This window comes from Primulina eburnea, chromosome 2 (assembly GCF_022965805.1).
Source record: "Primulina eburnea isolate SZY01 chromosome 2, ASM2296580v1, whole genome shotgun sequence".
NCBI lineage: Eukaryota > Viridiplantae > Streptophyta > Magnoliopsida > Lamiales > Gesneriaceae > Primulina > Primulina eburnea.
Window position 1 is genome coordinate 46,958,494 of NC_133102.1, and position 16,436 is coordinate 46,974,929.

The following is a 16,436-nucleotide window of genomic DNA, read 5'->3' on the forward strand; positions in this document are numbered from 1 at the left end:
AAATGTATCCGACTGGTCAACTTTAAAAAAAGTCAGCGATACAGATTTTCCGTATTCGACACGCGGTATCCGATACTTCGAAATTGTTTTTTAAAGTATTTGTGCTACATAATAAACCTCTTATTCCCTTCATATTTTACAGTTTTGCATAATTTTATAGTATTTCTTGGATTATCTGTACAGTAGGCTGGTGGCGCCAAAATATATATGATATGCATCAGGTATCTTCAGATGATAGGCAACAATTGAACTGTTGGTATGATATTGGTTTAGTAAATTCGAAATTTTTTCAAATTTCTTTTAAAAAAAATGGTGAAATGGTTTAAAAGATGCATCAAATGAATTAATAACATAGCATGTGATCCCTCATGGAGAGAGAGTTCTACTCATTTAATACTTTGAACAAAAACTTTCACAAGTTCTCTTTTTAACAATTTTATGAGTTCTTGCAGCTTTGTGCAATATTTTATCAATAGATGTGAAAGGTTCTTTATGATGTAATTCGGTCTCATTATGCTGTAGAAGAAGATGAATGCATATAAGAGTGAATAACAAACATGATGTTTCATCTATCAAAATATTATATATTTTGTATCTTGTAATATATACTGATCACAAGAATCATCGTCTAACAGAAAAATTTGTGTGAGATTATAAAATATGAGTTACACAGAGTGTCCATCTTATAAATCTTCCATCTCTTATGTTGCAATGTTTTCTTTTTGTATTTTCAAGGTCACCTTCGGCGTGCTATTTAATGACGATACGTGTGCAAACATATTTGAAGTTTTAGTTGGAACACTGCGGGCTGCAAAAAAACGTAAGGTTTTAACTTATGATGGTGAACTATTGTTGCAAGGAGTTCATGATAATGTTGAAATTACTATCAAACCCGAAGCAACATCAAGTGACGTCCCTGTGAAAAGTTAATATATCTTCTAAAGCAGCCAAAGCAAATATAGCACAAAAAAATATTGGGAGATGACAGAGTTACAATAAAAAGAGTAAAATTTATAAATCCACAGTTCTGCAATTTATTTAATTTTAGTTCACTGAACTCGTTTTCCATTCTAAACTAAATTAAATATGTTTCAATATTTTCTCCATTAAATATGTTTCAATATTTTCTCCAACTATAAATCTTTGTCGATCGCATGCTTTTCAAAACATTACGTTTGATTCAACTTATTAAATATCACTCGCACAAATATCAAATTCGAAAATAGCATAATAATAATTGCCAAACAAAATATTACATGATTTAATACGCACAATATAAAGTATCTCACGAAAAAAACAATTAATATCCTTTTTTATCTCCCAAAACTAACTTTTAAAATCCTTGCCCAAATATTGGGTACAATTTCTCACAAGTATGACCTTTTCACTGAAAAATGTATACAAGTGCATGAAGAAACTGAACCAGATCATCAGACAGACCCCTATCTATGAGTTAACGTGAAGGCAACTAGCCAACTGTTAACTTTGCAAGCAGTATAATCTTCGTCAACTACATACATGTTGAGTCGGAGTCGGCGTGGGTGGGCATTAAGTACCAAAAGAGTTTTAGCAAGAAAATCGTGAATGAATCTTTTTCATGTTGAGCCTGATCATATGAATGCTTGGAGTAGGCTCTGAGCAGACAGTGTTTCATCAGGTGTCCCAGATATGGAGACTATTCTATCGGTGGCTCCGGGCTGGGGCTCGAGAATTACGATTTTTGCTCCAGAGATCTATATATCACATATTCACTCATGAAAAACAGTCTATAAACAAAGTTTGTCAATAAACTTTACTGTAGTTTGCATCAAATTTTAATATATGAAATCAGCACATCATCCCCAATGGGAATACAGAGAACTCGATTAAAAGGTCCCAAAACCCCCAAATATTTCATCGTATCATTAATTAAAGCGATGTACAGTGGCTGCTACATGTTTTCCACGAAAAAACAGGAAGAATATTAACTTTCAGATACCTGTCTCAAACGATCCAAGTTGCTCCCATTTTCCCATAAACGGAACCAATGGCATACGCAGGTACAACAATCTCCACAGTCGTGTTTGCCACAATTTCAGATCCTCTTACTCTGCCAACACAGATAGAAAAGAAGCACTGAATTTTTCTTTGGACGTTTTGTAAAAGAACTTACTACATGCAAGCAAACCATGGCCATCCCATGGTATGACATTCATTACACGAGGTAACCAAAAGAGTTAGGGCACGTCATAATATCTTCAAATCAACAATTTAGTGTTGAGGGCTCAGTTATATTATTATATATAATCATAGTTACTAGAGGCGCAAACGAGCTGAACACAATCAATCATTACTCATGGTCCATCAGATCCCAGAACTACCAAATATCAAAACTTCATAAGCATTAAATAATTTAGTGATGTACTTCCACAGTTCAAATTTGTTTCTTTTTTTACCTTGACAAAAAACACCTTGCCAATATAAGGTTTGCCTTCTGAAGGTATCAGAAATGACAGAGCAATTACTTAGGATTCCTAGCACTATTTTTCACGAACACTCTGTTCATCAGAAATTTCATATATTTCTAAAAATATAATTAAAGTTAACCTAGCACATGTTAGATTGTCAATAACAAATAATAGCGTAAAATAACCGGGATTTTGAAAATCGCATATGGTACCAACCTGCCAAGTTCCACATCAGCTTGAATTGAATGTGTCTTTCTGTCCATTTCCATACCACGCCCCTGGTCTTCTCCAGAAATTGTCTGCAAACAATCATTCATCCGACAAAAATTTGGCAAATGATAAAGCTAGATAAAAGAAGAGGTAATGGTGAAAAATATCTAAAAATTCTTACCAATGATGCCAATAAAGTAGGCGACAGAAGCCGGTCAATATCGTAGGAAGGTCGATTATCTATACTTTGTGGCAAAGACTTGAGCTCATTAAGATATTCGGGTGGGACAAAAGATGGATACAACCCAAATGGAAGAGGATCTCTTACTCTCAAGTAAGGATTGTTCTGAATAGTTCCACTTCCAATTGACGGTTTTGCAGACGAGATGTTATCTCGTAATCTAGCAGTTACCTTACCGAGAGCATCTTGAACACCTACAAACTCCCCAGTTATCTGAAAAAAAGAAAAATCATACAACTGTTTAGGACTTACATAACGATCATTGCACAAAGGCACAACGACCGCATTGAAGGCAGCAAGTGAAAGTCCAAACATTCAAAATTATTGCACCTGAACAACTTTATCGTTTTCCGAGCCGCACTTAGGAACTTGGTTGCCACCAACAATCCATATGCCAGCACCAGTTACCTTTCTCATCTCTGAAATTATTGCGCCTCGTTTCCCTAACAGACAAAAGATCTGATTCGCTGGTACCAAAAGTCGAGCGGATACAGGTGATCCTTTTGAATCCAAACCTCTTCCCTTCTCCACACGAACCTCCATACACCTATTGAAGACGAGGATGGCTGCTCTTTGTGCAGGCGAGTATTGTCTCTCTACATTCTACACAACCACAAAACAGGGAAACCAAATAAACTCATATGCCCATGTAAACAAAACAAGAGTTGTAAAAGTGAAAACTGAAAATACCTCCATAGCACTAATAATTATTACGTTTTCGTCACACTCAGCTAAAGCACGCCCAACACGTATGGAAGCACCACTTTCACTTTCAAGAGCCCGGACAACTGATCCTCTTTTGCCAATAATAGCACCAACTTGGTATGTTGGGCAAAGCATCTTAAAAACAACTTCTTGTTGTAATGGCATAGAGTCCACGGTAGAAATCTTTTCAGGCGCTGATAGTAAAGTATCATCTCTTACAGTTTGCTTAATGGAGTTTGAAGGCATAGATTGTAGCATTGGATTCTGCTGCCGAGGTAAACCCATAGGTGGAACTGATGAAGACTCCACCTCAAAAGGCCGGGCTCCGTGCATTGTTGTTCTTTCAAATGGTGGAAACTCTTGTAGGCGGCTAGTGACAGCCACAAGAGTTTTCTTAACAGCCAAAACATCTCCTTCAATCTGTAAATACATCAAACCAATAATCCGTTACGACCAGAAACTAACCAGTGTGATCCTGGCATGCTAAGTGCTATGTAACAGAGAGAACAAAAATCCTAGAAGTTCATACATAGCAAATGGCATAGCATGTTCCTCTCTCTCCAACTCCGGACAGAATTAACTTTTTTCACCAAAAGTTTCTCATGGCACAGATACTTAACCAGCACAAACAACCCACGGGAAGAAACCATGTTTTGCAAGGAATTTAACCATTGAATTTTTCTAAAGATAAAAGAACTCGAGAAGGCATGACAATGTCAAAATGAATCCCCTTTGAAGCTACTTCACTACACATGTTTTAGGGACATGGTGTTTTCACTAGTTTGGATTTAGAAATCTTTGCCAGTGAACTGGAATATTCCGTTTAAATTCAATTGCATGGAGACGTTTTCTAGTCACTCTACAAATGCATGCCTATTTTCGGAAAAGTACTAACCCAAAAACTACACTTACTGTGTAACATTTTAAAACAAGTGTTTTCCAGACAATACCATGTGGAGCTTCCTAATGTCCTTTCAGTTTATCAATGGTAGCATTAACATTTACAAAGAACAATAATTTGATCAATTATAGTACAAATGATAATTCAACAGAATCAATTACTTCACAATGAGTTCACATATGGCAACTCGTAGAATCACAACACCACCATACCCATGTACATGATCAATACCGGTTCAAATCAAAATTCAGTACTTTAAATCAATTTTTTTCCATTGCCATGAACTCAAAACAACAAATACATCCTTTTAAGTTCTGAACTCACTTCCACGATTGCATCAGTAGGCAACGCGAAAGAAGGAAACTCTTCTGGCTTCAAGAGTTTGATTCGGGACCCGGAGTCATCCCTGATCTCATCTACCACTTTACCCCCTATCCCTATGATGGTCCCCGCTTGATTCTTCCACAACAACAGCCTAAATAGCACATTACCCTCAACCGCCCCTGCAACAGCGAGAGAGTCTACCTTAATCGCCACCTCCACCACCCTCTCAAAAACCCTCACTACACCTTCTTGTGCAGCCGACACCTCAAGCCACTCATCCCCGTGGAGAGTGATTCTATTGGTCGCAAGGGGAGAGGAACTAACAGTGATGACCCGGTGTTCCGACAAGTTTTTATGTTCTTGCACCCGGATTTTGGAATTGGTGAGTTGCTCAAGGTTCTTAACGATGGAGCCCGACTTTCCAATAAGGCCGCCAACACATGAAGAAGGGCAGACGACGCGAAAAGCTACGTGGCCCGGGGGAACATATAGAGGCGATTGATGAGGCTTGGAACGTGAGGCAAGCGAGGCTCCTCCATCAAGCGATTGGTTGAAATGGGTCATGCTGTTGTGATTATTGGTGGGTTCGTCCATTGTGGTTGAAGGAGCGTGGACATGGCGTTTTGCTGGTGGAAAGTGGAAGGAACTTTCCATTATAGTCCGGCGTTACATACACACTATCGTGTATCTATCGCTTAAAGCGTGCGTGCGTGCGTGCGGGAGAGGAATGAATGATGCAGCAAATCATTTTATAGGGTAGCCTCTAAATACTTTTTCGAAATATTAGAACATTTATATATATTAGTTAGTGTGTACATGCAATGTACAAATTTTTTTATTCTTATCGATATACTAAAGTGTATTTTGACCATTTATAAAGTGATTAAAATGATATTTGAATTGTTGAAATAAAAAAATAAAAATAAAATTGTATGTTGAAATTAAAAAAAACAAACAAAATAACAAAAAACAACAGTGTAATATTAGTATCATATAAAAGTAAAATTGAAATAAAAAGTTGGTATTTTTATAGGTGATTATTATCATGTACTCAACTTTAATAAGATAGAATTGATGTATAATTAAAATTTATGACAAATACAAAATAAAATTTTGTTAAAATAATATTAAATAATATATTACAAGTGAGACTAATAAATTTTGTAATATATATCTACAATTCATAAAAAAATATTACTTTTAACTGTATAAATCGAATGAACTCATTTCACAAATAGACCGTCTTACATTACACACACTCGTCATATATAATTGTATAAATTTTTAAATAATTGATTTTGAAGATAAGTCGGAATTTTAATAAAACCATGAACAATTCTATTGAAAATAATATAGACATATTTGGAAATTGGATTATGATATCTAGAAGCCTTTAAAAAATTTCATGACACGAAATCTTAGCATTGATTATTTTATGTAATTAATTTCGTTCAAGTAATTTTTAATAATAAAATAAATAATTGGTCAAAATCTAATCTTTTATTTTTCATATGTTGCCTTTTGTGCATGTGGTGAAGAAATTGAATCTGTTCACTACATTTGAGAGATAAACCTTTGTTAAAAGAATCGCCACTACAATGTTCCCATGCAACAAATGAGATAGCTCCAATAATCTTGACAAACATCCGTTCAACAAAAGGCACTTTTTTTTAAACATGAATCCATCATTTTTATACATTCTACCATGTACACGTAGACCTCGGGATCCAATGAGCAACCAACTCAAGTGCTCGAAAACACGCAGAAAACTCGACTACATGATCAAACTTCATATCCAGGATTCTCTTTCTGCTGTACATCTCCATAACCCTGCAACTCTTCGATATCATCTGGACTTCCAAGAAATAGTGAAAGTCTTTGGTGCAGCTTGACTAGTTGGAGGGACAAGATTCTAAGCAGATTTGCTTCGTACACAAGGCGGAGATGGTGAGGTATTTTACGAACTTCTACTGTGTAAGTCTTCACTATATTCTTTTTTAAAAGAAAACCGAACGGGGTATCACATGTGGAATAAATGAGAGGTATTTTACGAACTTCTACTGTGTAAATAGATTTATGGTTATATATATATATATATATATATATATATATATATATATATATATATATATATCTGAAGAAAACATTCACAAACAATGTATATCCGAAAAAAACATTCACAAACAACTTCAAGAAAATGAGGAAAATGGATGAGAGAGATCCCACGAGCTAAAAGTCCTATGCTCTTTTCAAGAAATGCGATTCAGCAGAGCTTAAGGGAAACATATCTGTACTATCTATGCTGATTCAGCGGAGCTTAAGGGAAACATATCTATACTATTTTTTTACTACAGTTGGAGCTCAAGGCCAAGATTCAATCTTCGATTGAGAAGTAGCATCGGAACCGTTCAAAAATTTGGAGTTTGATTTGTAATGGTTGGATGATAACACTCTGATAGAAGCTCATTGATCAACACCAGCACTGGCTGCACTCAGGTCCACGGATAAATCAAGAACCTAAGAACAGATAACAGAAGCAACAAAAATTAAAAGGGAATATTAAACTAAACTGCCAAACAGTCCTGCTTTTATATTGGCATCAACTCCAGTTTGATGTTGAAAGACTCGTGGTTTATATGCCATACTATAGTGCCAATGTTACTTGATTTTCATATCAATGACCCCATATTGGCAATTTACCTTTCCAGTTATCTTGGTGTACATGGCCAACACATCCGTCACAGTAGACTCAAAGTGCGTTGTTGAATCATAACTCTGCAAAAGACAATGCTGAAAGAATTACACAAATGTCTAGATAGTGATTTGGGATGGCGTTTGTTTTATGCTACTACCAAGAGAATATATATGCTTAAACGCCTTGGGAAGATGAATAATTTTTTTATTAGCATTATCAGTTTCCATGATTTAATTAAAGTCAATAAATGACACACAGATGGTTTCAAAAAATTACACAACCGATCATTTTGTTGAATTCTAAACTCGGAAAGTATAGACATCTTAGGAAATTGCTGACATTATAAATTGCAATGCTAGCTGACCTTTGATATGAAACAGTGGTCAGCATCACTGTTGTTGGTGGGCACCAATGTGTCATATGTGTCGAAAAATATCTCATCTACTGGGCCGAGAAGGTCTACACCAATCTTCAGTTCTACCTCAGGGTTGTCAGTCTCAGCTTCAGCAGATACAAATGCTATATATTTTCCTTTTGGTGCAACGTTGTGAGTATAAGAGCAGCAGAACAAGTACCTGTAGGAAATCAAAGATAAAAATTCTACAGATAGGAAATTATATCAACCTTCTACATTTTAAAAAAGACATGATTCCAATGTCGTTTTGTGTAAAATTGACTAATGCACTAACTTTTTCTATTCTCTATGCATGTATGGACAATATGGTAGTGTGCCATAATAATTTAGTTAACATACATATCTGATTTACGACCAAGTTGCTTCTGCGGTAAAATGACTTGTGCTGAATGACACTCATCGGTATTTGGAATTGGGTGGCTCATTATGCATATAGCACGGGCAACCTTTCCAACCTTCTGGACCTGTGGTAGGCCGATATTTTTGAAACTATTTTTCATGAAAAACAAAATGCACGACAGAAATACAGGCAAGTAGGTGGTCAGATGTCAGGCTATTTACTAGGTAGAAAATCACCTTATCTGGTAAATATGACGGATCACAAACAACTTTCTTGCATTTCGCAGTTTCTCCTTCAGAAGTTACACCAATTACTTTCCCATCTCCATCGAATTCAACCTGTAAAACCCAATAATAGAACAATTCTACAATGTTAGAGCACAAGCAATGTCTCTCCCACAGCTAACAGAATCAGGACGACCAAAAATGAAGTTACTGTTGGTAACAGACTGTTGAATATCTAAAGATAATTATTTGGATAATTGGTTGCTTAGATAGGTTTTTTGAATTTAAAGTAGATTAGATTGCTTTTATATTTGGTAGACAAGATAGGATGTCTATTTATTCAGAATGTATCTTTCATTTTTATCCATAACAGCCGATGACCAAGTATGGCATGGCTTTGACGGAGTTGACCTATCTCTTTTCTTCAATCTTGAAAGAAGACATGAATGTTAAAACCAAATCTCTAATTACAGATTTATCAGCTGAACAAGAATACATTGAATACAGTAGAGTAGCATCCAAAATGCCAAATTCTTGAAGATTACCTTGCATTGTGGCTTGTTTAGCATGTAAGTCCCACCATAAACTGCACTTAGGCGTGCAAATGACTGTTAATTATGGTGCACGCTAAGATGTGTCAATACACCATAAAAATGAGGATAATTCTCCGCATGAAAATGACTTATGGGGAGAGCCAAACCTGAGGCAATTCTCCCAGTCCATACAGTGGATAGATGTAAGGGGATCCTGCTTGAAAACGTGCCAGAGATTCTGCATATAGCTTTAGAAAATAGAATATGGTAGGCATTATTACCAGAATTTTCACAAATTAAATATTTAAGAACAATTTTCATGCCGCGCTTAAAGGAATTTTGGATCGCCTTCTAAGCCTCTGTTATTTCCAAGAAAAATGTGCCACAAACATGTGTTGTTATACATCTTCAAAACCATAAAAAATGACCATGCAAATCTAATTAATACCAAACTCGTCGTGTTGTAAAATGGCATTAACATTCTACTTGTCAAAATTCAAGTCACTCCAGATGCACGCCAATACAGTTCAGAAAATAAAGTTGCATTATCATATTCCAAGAAGACCTCAAATGACTTATTCGGTTAAGTTCTTACAACATACTACACTTACTCTCAGATAAACAATAACTTGCTAGTTGCTTAATGTTGTATGTATCTTTTGCTTTTATGTAATAAGATTCAGATATCATCTCATACAGACAGAGGAAGCATGTACATGACAAACTGCATCCATGAAACAGCCACAAATTGTGTAAATGCAAAATAGTTCAATTATCAGAAATGCGCTATGACCTAGAGCAAAACAAATGTATTATGTCTTAATTCCACGAAAATGTTTAATCAATGCAAGTGATAATGAACGCTACACTTCAGGTAAAATACCCACCTTCATTCTCTTCACAAAATCCATAGCTGGCTGGTCCAAGTAACTATCATCCCTATGAAGTGCCAAGGCATGGCCGATAAAATCAATTGTGTCGTCTTCAAGTTCATATTTTCTGCATTCAAAGAAAATTTGGGATAGCCATCTAGATATGAGTATATCAAGCACAGTACATAAAAATATGACAGTCCCCCTCATTTTCATTTCCCTCGTGCACCCATATTTTACTAAGAAGAGTACAATATCTAACAAAAGATTAAAGAATATTTCATGTTGAATATAGATTCTTTTAAAAAAGAATGTCGAATACATCATATATCACTTTATTCATTCAAATCAGCTATCAGTAACCTAGAATAATTCATATTTGAAATTCTTTCACTTTGGAAAATTCAATAACCATCCATTCTACAACAGTTGAAGAAACCACAACAATAAAATAGGAAAATATCGGTAGGAAATCTGTTTTCCATGTTTTGTGTTTCTTTGTTCAATCAGATGCCTCTAAACCATGCAGAAATTTCACCATTTAGACGATCTCAAACTTTATTTTTCTTAGCGGGAGGGATTGCACAATTGTATGATTTCACATATTGAGCAAATCTTTTTTATTGTCAAGGAAACAGATTTTCTGAGATATGCAGTCAGCAAACGGGTTTGGCGAAGATATCATGAATTATCCATTAATAACACGAAACTAGCACAGATTCTATTTGATTAAGCCAATATTACTCTGCCCTGCATGAGGGAGGTAAAATTCCCTCTCTATGGGGACACATGGTTTCATGAAGTTTTAGACCTAAAATGATCAAGCATGCGATCAACAAAGAAGAATCTATTATCGATAAGAATATGTGCATGTGTAGACCTCTAATAATATAGATAACAAAATAGAGTTTCACAAATGCACAAGGTGAAAAAAACCAACGTAATAAGCTCCTTTGCTGTGATTGAGTTCAAATCCATCCCTTCGTGAGTCTTAGTATCAGACTCTTCAAATTCTTGGACAAAAACAAAGAACTTCCGAGCACGGCGCTTTTCAAATAGCCCCATTAGTGGAGATTTCAATGCTTCAACATCAGTTGCTGGAACTTTGTGAATCTGCATTTAACATTTGAGAGAAAGTAAAGACAAATATAAAGCCGTGCATAATAATGACTGGATAAGATCAGGTAAGTCTTGGTTCAAGTGGCATACCTTTCCTTTATTGTACACAAAGCTACCATCAACTGCTTTGAAGTTCAAATACTTGGTAACATTAGCATGAATAAGCACGCGTACCAAAATTCCATTTGCCATCATGAACTAAAAAAATAAAACCAAAAATATTTCATCTCAGCCAAGTTTCATAAACACATATAATCACATAAAATGATAATATAAGATTGAAACCATGAAAGGGAGGGCTTTATTTACCAATCTCTAATACCACAGATGCTAAGCACGAGACACCAAAAATCTAAATGAGATTTGATTATATGGTAAAATGCATTAAATTGGTAATAAACATAAATCCTACATACCTTCGGTATCATATCAACATTGTACTCTCTACTTGCACCTAGTTCCGCAGGAGGCTGATCATTTCCTCTGAAGCGTTTCCAAAGCTACTTAATGGAAAACAAATGAGTCATAAAAGCTCGTTAACTGGAAGAAGATCCAGCAACACTTCTCCATATGTACTCCAAATTCTTCATTTTTTTTCAAACTGGCCGGGCCTTTTTACTGTAGATTTTCTTAGAAAAAAATTTAGCATTCAAATTAAAAAAAAAAATCAGTTCTTAGGAACTACCTGAGTCAAATTGATAGAGCTGGATTCTCCTCCATAATAATCATTCTTGTCCATGTGTAGAACCTGGTCGAAAAAACTCGAGATTAGTTAAACATTTTACTGATAAATTGGCAACAAAAAACTAATCAAACTCAGTTAATCAACAAATTAACCAAAAAATTACATGCTTATTCAATAAAAACTAAAAGTGGATTTCTGAGTAGGTTCTCTGAAAAAGTAAAATCCTCATCTTACAGAATAATGGATCAAAGAACAGGGAAGGGGGAAAAACAATTTCTCTGCGTATGAGTTCAGCCATGCATTACTGATGAATAAGTCGATGAAAGAACATTAAAAGAACCAAATAAATAATGGGATCAATAAAAAAATACGTAAAATTTAACATCAAACTCATTCATGCATTGCCACAGGCAATAAGCATACAGAAATCACAAGTATCTAGTATACACGTACACTTATAAACAAAAACGTAAGCCAAAACACAACGATCGCTCACTTTTAGCCCATCAACAGATAGAAGACCACTGAGAATGCATTCTTTGAGGCCAGTGCCTAGAACGATGACATCATACTCTTCATCCATGACGATCGAGTAGTAGATAAGAAATCCCGGGAATTTCCAATAAAAGGGAGTCCAAGAAACTGCAGAGGAGAGGAAAACGAAACCCAGAAACTGAGGAGAAGAACAGAATGGGAATTAAGAGAAATCGAGGGAGTAGCATTAACGGAAACGAAGACATTTTTGTGCAGTGTGATTTGCAGAGGAACGAGTCTTCAGCGAATGGGAAGAAGGGGCCATCGCCATTTCTAAATCATGACGCTATTTCGTGGGCACAGCAAATCATTTGAAATAATTAATATTTATCAAAATTAAAAATAGGAGATAAAAGAAAATTTTATTAAATCCAGATGATCTGAAATGTCGATTTAATTTGAAAATTAAAATCAAATAAATTGGGCCAAATTAAAATCGATAATTGTGGTATGTATCCAAATTAAAATATATATATATATATATTAAAATATTTTTTAAAAACTTTTTAAATAGAATTTGAAGCATAACAATTTAGAATTTAATTTTAGATTTTCTAGAATTCATTATTTTAGTTATGGCGTGCGTAAAAGATTTGTTTTTAAATGTAAGTGCTTATTTTAAGAAATTCTCGTAATGCATCTATGAAAGTGACAATTTATATAAAAATTTGGGACATAATTCTGATATAATTGATAACCAAAAAATTGTACACTATTATTTAAAATGGTATTTATCCCTACTTTTCCAAGTATATCCTGCATGTTAAAATAATTTTTAATTTTGAAATTTCAGATTTTATTTGCACTTTTGATCCATTCTCATTCATTAATTAATATTTTGAACTCCATCGTCTGCTATTTAATCTTGATGTATAGATATCAAACTATTTTCCCATATACACAATTACCACCCTCTTAACAAATATAGTATTTTCAACTTTCACAAAACAGATTTTTAGAAAAATTAAATATATAAGTTTCGAAGATTTTATTGCTACTTAATTATTAAATTCATAGCACATTCCAAATATTAGTAACAGAATAAATACATTACATGCCCATATATATATTGTGAGGTAGAAAACAACTTACTAGCTATAAACTAATTATTAAGGAGTAAAATGCAAAAAACCATTTCTCCATAGATTCATACATGATACATATGTCTCCTCCTAATAGTTTAAGTCAGGCAAGCTGCATGCAAAGATGAGAATTCATTAATCGTTTCCCATTACTTATCAAGTATAGGAATTGAATTCTTATCATGTATTCTTTAATATTCAAGTAGAAAAAACAAAGAAATTCGAACAAGATTACATGTGTGTGTGTGTGTGTCATGATAGGGTGTTCCTATCGAAATTCATGTTCTAAACGATATTTCAATCGAGTGTTTGATTCATCAAAGAAGATGATTTGCATCGATAAAAGTATGTATCATATCTTTCTGAAAGTTATTATAATTTCCTAAACAGTACTCCAAACATCATGCATGTTTCGTGAATCTAAGCACAAGGATAATTAGAAACAGGCACCTCATCGGTGCTCACAAAGGTGTGCACGATAGGTGCGCAAGATATCAAAACTATATATATATATATATATATATATATATATATATATATATATATATATATATATATATATATATATAAACATGTTAAAAACCTCATTTGACACAGAAGATATGGAGTGATTCAAGGAAAATGCTTCTCATGTTTTGGAAGATAATATGTATATTTTAACCTTGCAATATTAAATGTAACTATAATGAATGAAACTTTACTAAAATTAAAAGTATAACGGAGTATGGACATACCCCAGCTTAAGGGAAGTATCGCATGCGCTGCTGTCATCGATGACAATGGATGATTGCGCAGAGTTTCCTTCTTTTGGTGCAGTTCCTTTGCCTTCCGATTTATGCATCTAAAAATAAATTTTATTACTAAGTAATAAATAAATATATATATATATATATATATATATATATATATATATATATATATGAAAATAATAAAGGGCCCAAATTAATTAATGTATATTTAATTTGGATCACCTCTGCCTGTTGTTTTAACATTGCATTCTCTTCCTCTAGTTCCAGTTCCTGCGGTTTTTGAGACGAAACTTGTATAAGTAGACGTAAGCGGAAGAAACAGGAGGTAAGCGGAAGATAACTTTTTTTTTCTCAGATTTTATCATATGTTATAGACATGTATAGTTTTTCTTGCTGTTAATTACATTAAAAAAAAAAACTAATTAAAAGATTTCATATGTAAAATGGCTTAGAGATTCAGGGCACTATAACTTTAATTCAACAGTGGGTCTCATGTCCGTGAGACGAGTCAACCCTACTCATATTCACAATAAAAAGTAATACTCTTAGCATAAAAATCAATACTTTTTTATGGATGACCCAAATAAGAGATCCGTCTCACGAATACAACCCGTGAGACCGTCTCACACAAGTTTTTGCCTTAATTCAAATAGAAGATATCATGAGAACAAAGTAATAAACATGGCTCTATATTTTAATTTGAAATATTTAAGTTAGCATTAGTCCTTTTCATGACTTACCCTCATCCTCAACGAGCTTATCTCTTGGAAAAGCATGTTGTCCTGCAACACGTCCAAGGACTTGGATATTATATATGATTTAACAAAAACTTTGATGAAAACTAAGAATAAATAGGACAAAAAAACGACCTTTGTTTTTCCAACACGGCTTAATCCACCCTCGACCAATTTCTCTAGTTTTATCAAGTCGTCCAGCCCAAGTCCTTGAAGCTCCTCTCCCTTGAGTCGCCTGCGAAAAAATTAGAAAAAGAAAAAGGAAGAAATATCAGGACATTGTGCGTGGAAATATATGCAACAAGCTCTTGATCATGAGTTTCATACTGTAATTCAATAGTCCTCTCCATGAGCTCCTTCTTCAGCCCTTCATTGCCATTATTTTCATGCTAAAAGGTAAAAGAAATCACAAAAGAATTTAAGGAGTTGGGACGATATAATTTTGTAATAAAATTTAAGTTTTTCTTAGATCTGAATCTGCACACGGGTCATAAACGAATCGTTCCATATTTTCACAGTAAAATACATGTGTTAGAACTAGATAGATGGCGAAAAGTGTGGGAACTCACCTGATCTTCTTGAGGAGGCCATTGTCTTAATTTGTTGGACTTGTCTGTCAGCAGCCTATGCTTTTGAATGAGTTGTGTCATGCTTCAAGGATAAGAAATCATAGGCATATATGAATATACTCAATTAATTAACGCGGTCATTCAGCTAAATTTAATAGAGTTTGATAATTATAACGTAACATTAGATGTTCTACTTATATACGTATATATGTGATAAAATTGCTGGTTCCAAATAAATTTTATTAAATCTCCATATTTGATATGAATAGGTAGCACACTGATTCGTTTTGATTGATTCTATTATATGTCCAAGAAAAAAATCGATCTCGAGTATAAAGTTGAAGGAACCTGAAGGTCTAAAGATCAAGGGACAAATGCTTGGAATATGCTAGCTTTAGAAGGTACATCTCTTATTTTACTTGAACTTGACTTCTCGAACAACTATACAATGAATGTCTACTTAGGCCAGATCTCTATCCATACTTCCTTTATCATCTTAGGCATAGTTTGGTACATGAGATAAGGGAGGGATTGATAAATAATCCTCATTATCTCATGTTTGGTACATTTTTTAAAAACTCATGATAATATTATGGGCCCTTGATAAATAATTTTTAGAAGGATAAAATATCCCTTCTATTAGGTGTGATAATTTTAGTCTAATGATAAAATACACTACAAATGACTTAATTACCTTCCATTTGTAAATGATTTTTATAAATCTATGCTAGTATGTATAAATTAAAATCAAATAAATATTTTATTTATTTTTATATATTATATAATATGATAATTATATAAATGAATTCGAGATAATTATATAAATATTTTTTATAAATCTCTATAAAATTATTAGTATCACTCGATTAACCTTAAAAATTGATATTTGACTTGACTCACAAAATCAAGAGCTCAATTATCATATTATATAATATATAAAATTAGGTAAAAATAAATAAATCATGCAAGCACTATCGACGCATGAACATATAAAAAATATGAACTCAAGCAACAACTTTGAAATTATAAAATTTATTATGATAAGGTTAATTTTGTC

The 16,436-nt window shown here is 33.9% G+C and overlaps 2 protein-coding genes across 4 annotated transcripts; both read right to left on the reverse strand.

Annotated features, from left to right (window-relative positions):
* Positions 1–1,215: 1,215 nt before the first annotated feature.
* Positions 1,216–5,561, reverse strand: LOC140823844 (KH domain-containing protein HEN4-like). 2 transcript variants are annotated; one of them, XM_073185368.1, is made up of 7 exons: positions 4,829–5,561; positions 3,589–4,023; positions 3,229–3,501; positions 2,839–3,111; positions 2,664–2,746; positions 1,979–2,089; positions 1,216–1,733 (listed from the first exon to the last, which is right to left on the reverse strand). In XM_073185368.1, exons 1-6 carry the CDS (start codon positions 5,480–5,482, stop codon positions 1,984–1,986), a joined length of 1,824 nt encoding a protein of 607 aa, XP_073041469.1. In that variant the 5' UTR covers positions 5,483–5,561; the 3' UTR covers positions 1,216–1,733; positions 1,979–1,983. The 2 variants fall into 2 exon arrangements, 1 of the variants encoding a protein (XP_073041469.1); XR_012116298.1 differs by lacking the exon at positions 1,216–1,733 and having other exon boundaries at positions 2,007–2,089; positions 2,839–2,897; positions 2,986–3,111.
* A 1,620-nt stretch (positions 5,562–7,181) lies between these two features.
* Positions 7,182–15,017, reverse strand: LOC140823848 (guanosine nucleotide diphosphate dissociation inhibitor At5g09550-like). 2 transcript variants are annotated; one of them, XM_073185387.1, is made up of 17 exons: positions 14,946–15,017; positions 14,817–14,858; positions 14,299–14,346; positions 14,062–14,168; positions 12,208–12,353; positions 11,712–11,774; positions 11,443–11,526; positions 11,117–11,224; positions 10,848–11,020; positions 9,923–10,034; positions 9,203–9,283; positions 9,048–9,110; positions 8,515–8,616; positions 8,278–8,402; positions 7,888–8,098; positions 7,529–7,603; positions 7,182–7,345 (listed from the first exon to the last, which is right to left on the reverse strand). In XM_073185387.1, the coding sequence occupies exons 4-17, from the start codon at positions 14,096–14,098 to the stop codon at positions 7,292–7,294; spliced, it is 1,434 nt and encodes a 477-aa protein (XP_073041488.1). In that variant the 5' UTR covers positions 14,099–14,168; positions 14,299–14,346; positions 14,817–14,858; positions 14,946–15,017; the 3' UTR covers positions 7,182–7,291. The 2 variants fall into 2 exon arrangements, with proteins under 2 accessions (XP_073041488.1, XP_073041489.1); XM_073185388.1 differs by lacking the exons at positions 12,208–12,353; positions 14,817–14,858; positions 14,946–15,017 and having other exon boundaries at positions 14,299–14,330.
* Positions 15,018–16,436: the final 1,419 nt, after the last annotated feature.

Excerpts from the sequence above, each read along its gene's own strand:
- LOC140823844 (XM_073185368.1), bottom strand. The coding sequence starts at position 5,482 with ATGGAAAGTTCCTTCCACTTTCCACCAGCAAAACGCCATGTCCACGCT. Across the intron at positions 3,502-3,588 it reads TAATTATTAGTGCTATGGAG|AATGTAGAGAGACAATACTC; the intron begins GTATTTTCAGTT and ends GTGGTTGTGTAG. Across the intron at positions 2,747-2,838 it reads CTACTTTATTGGCATCATTG|ACAATTTCTGGAGAAGACCA; the intron begins GTAAGAATTTTT and ends GATTGTTTGCAG.
- LOC140823848 (XM_073185387.1), bottom strand. The coding sequence starts at position 14,098 with ATGACAGCAGCGCATGCGATACTTCCCTTAAGCTGGG. Across the intron at positions 11,527-11,711 it reads GCTCTATCAATTTGACTCAG|CTTTGGAAACGCTTCAGAGG; the intron begins GTAGTTCCTAAG and ends TCCATTAAGTAG. Across the intron at positions 7,604-7,887 it reads ACCACTGTTTCATATCAAAG|AGTTATGATTCAACAACGCA; the intron begins GTCAGCTAGCAT and ends TGTCTTTTGCAG.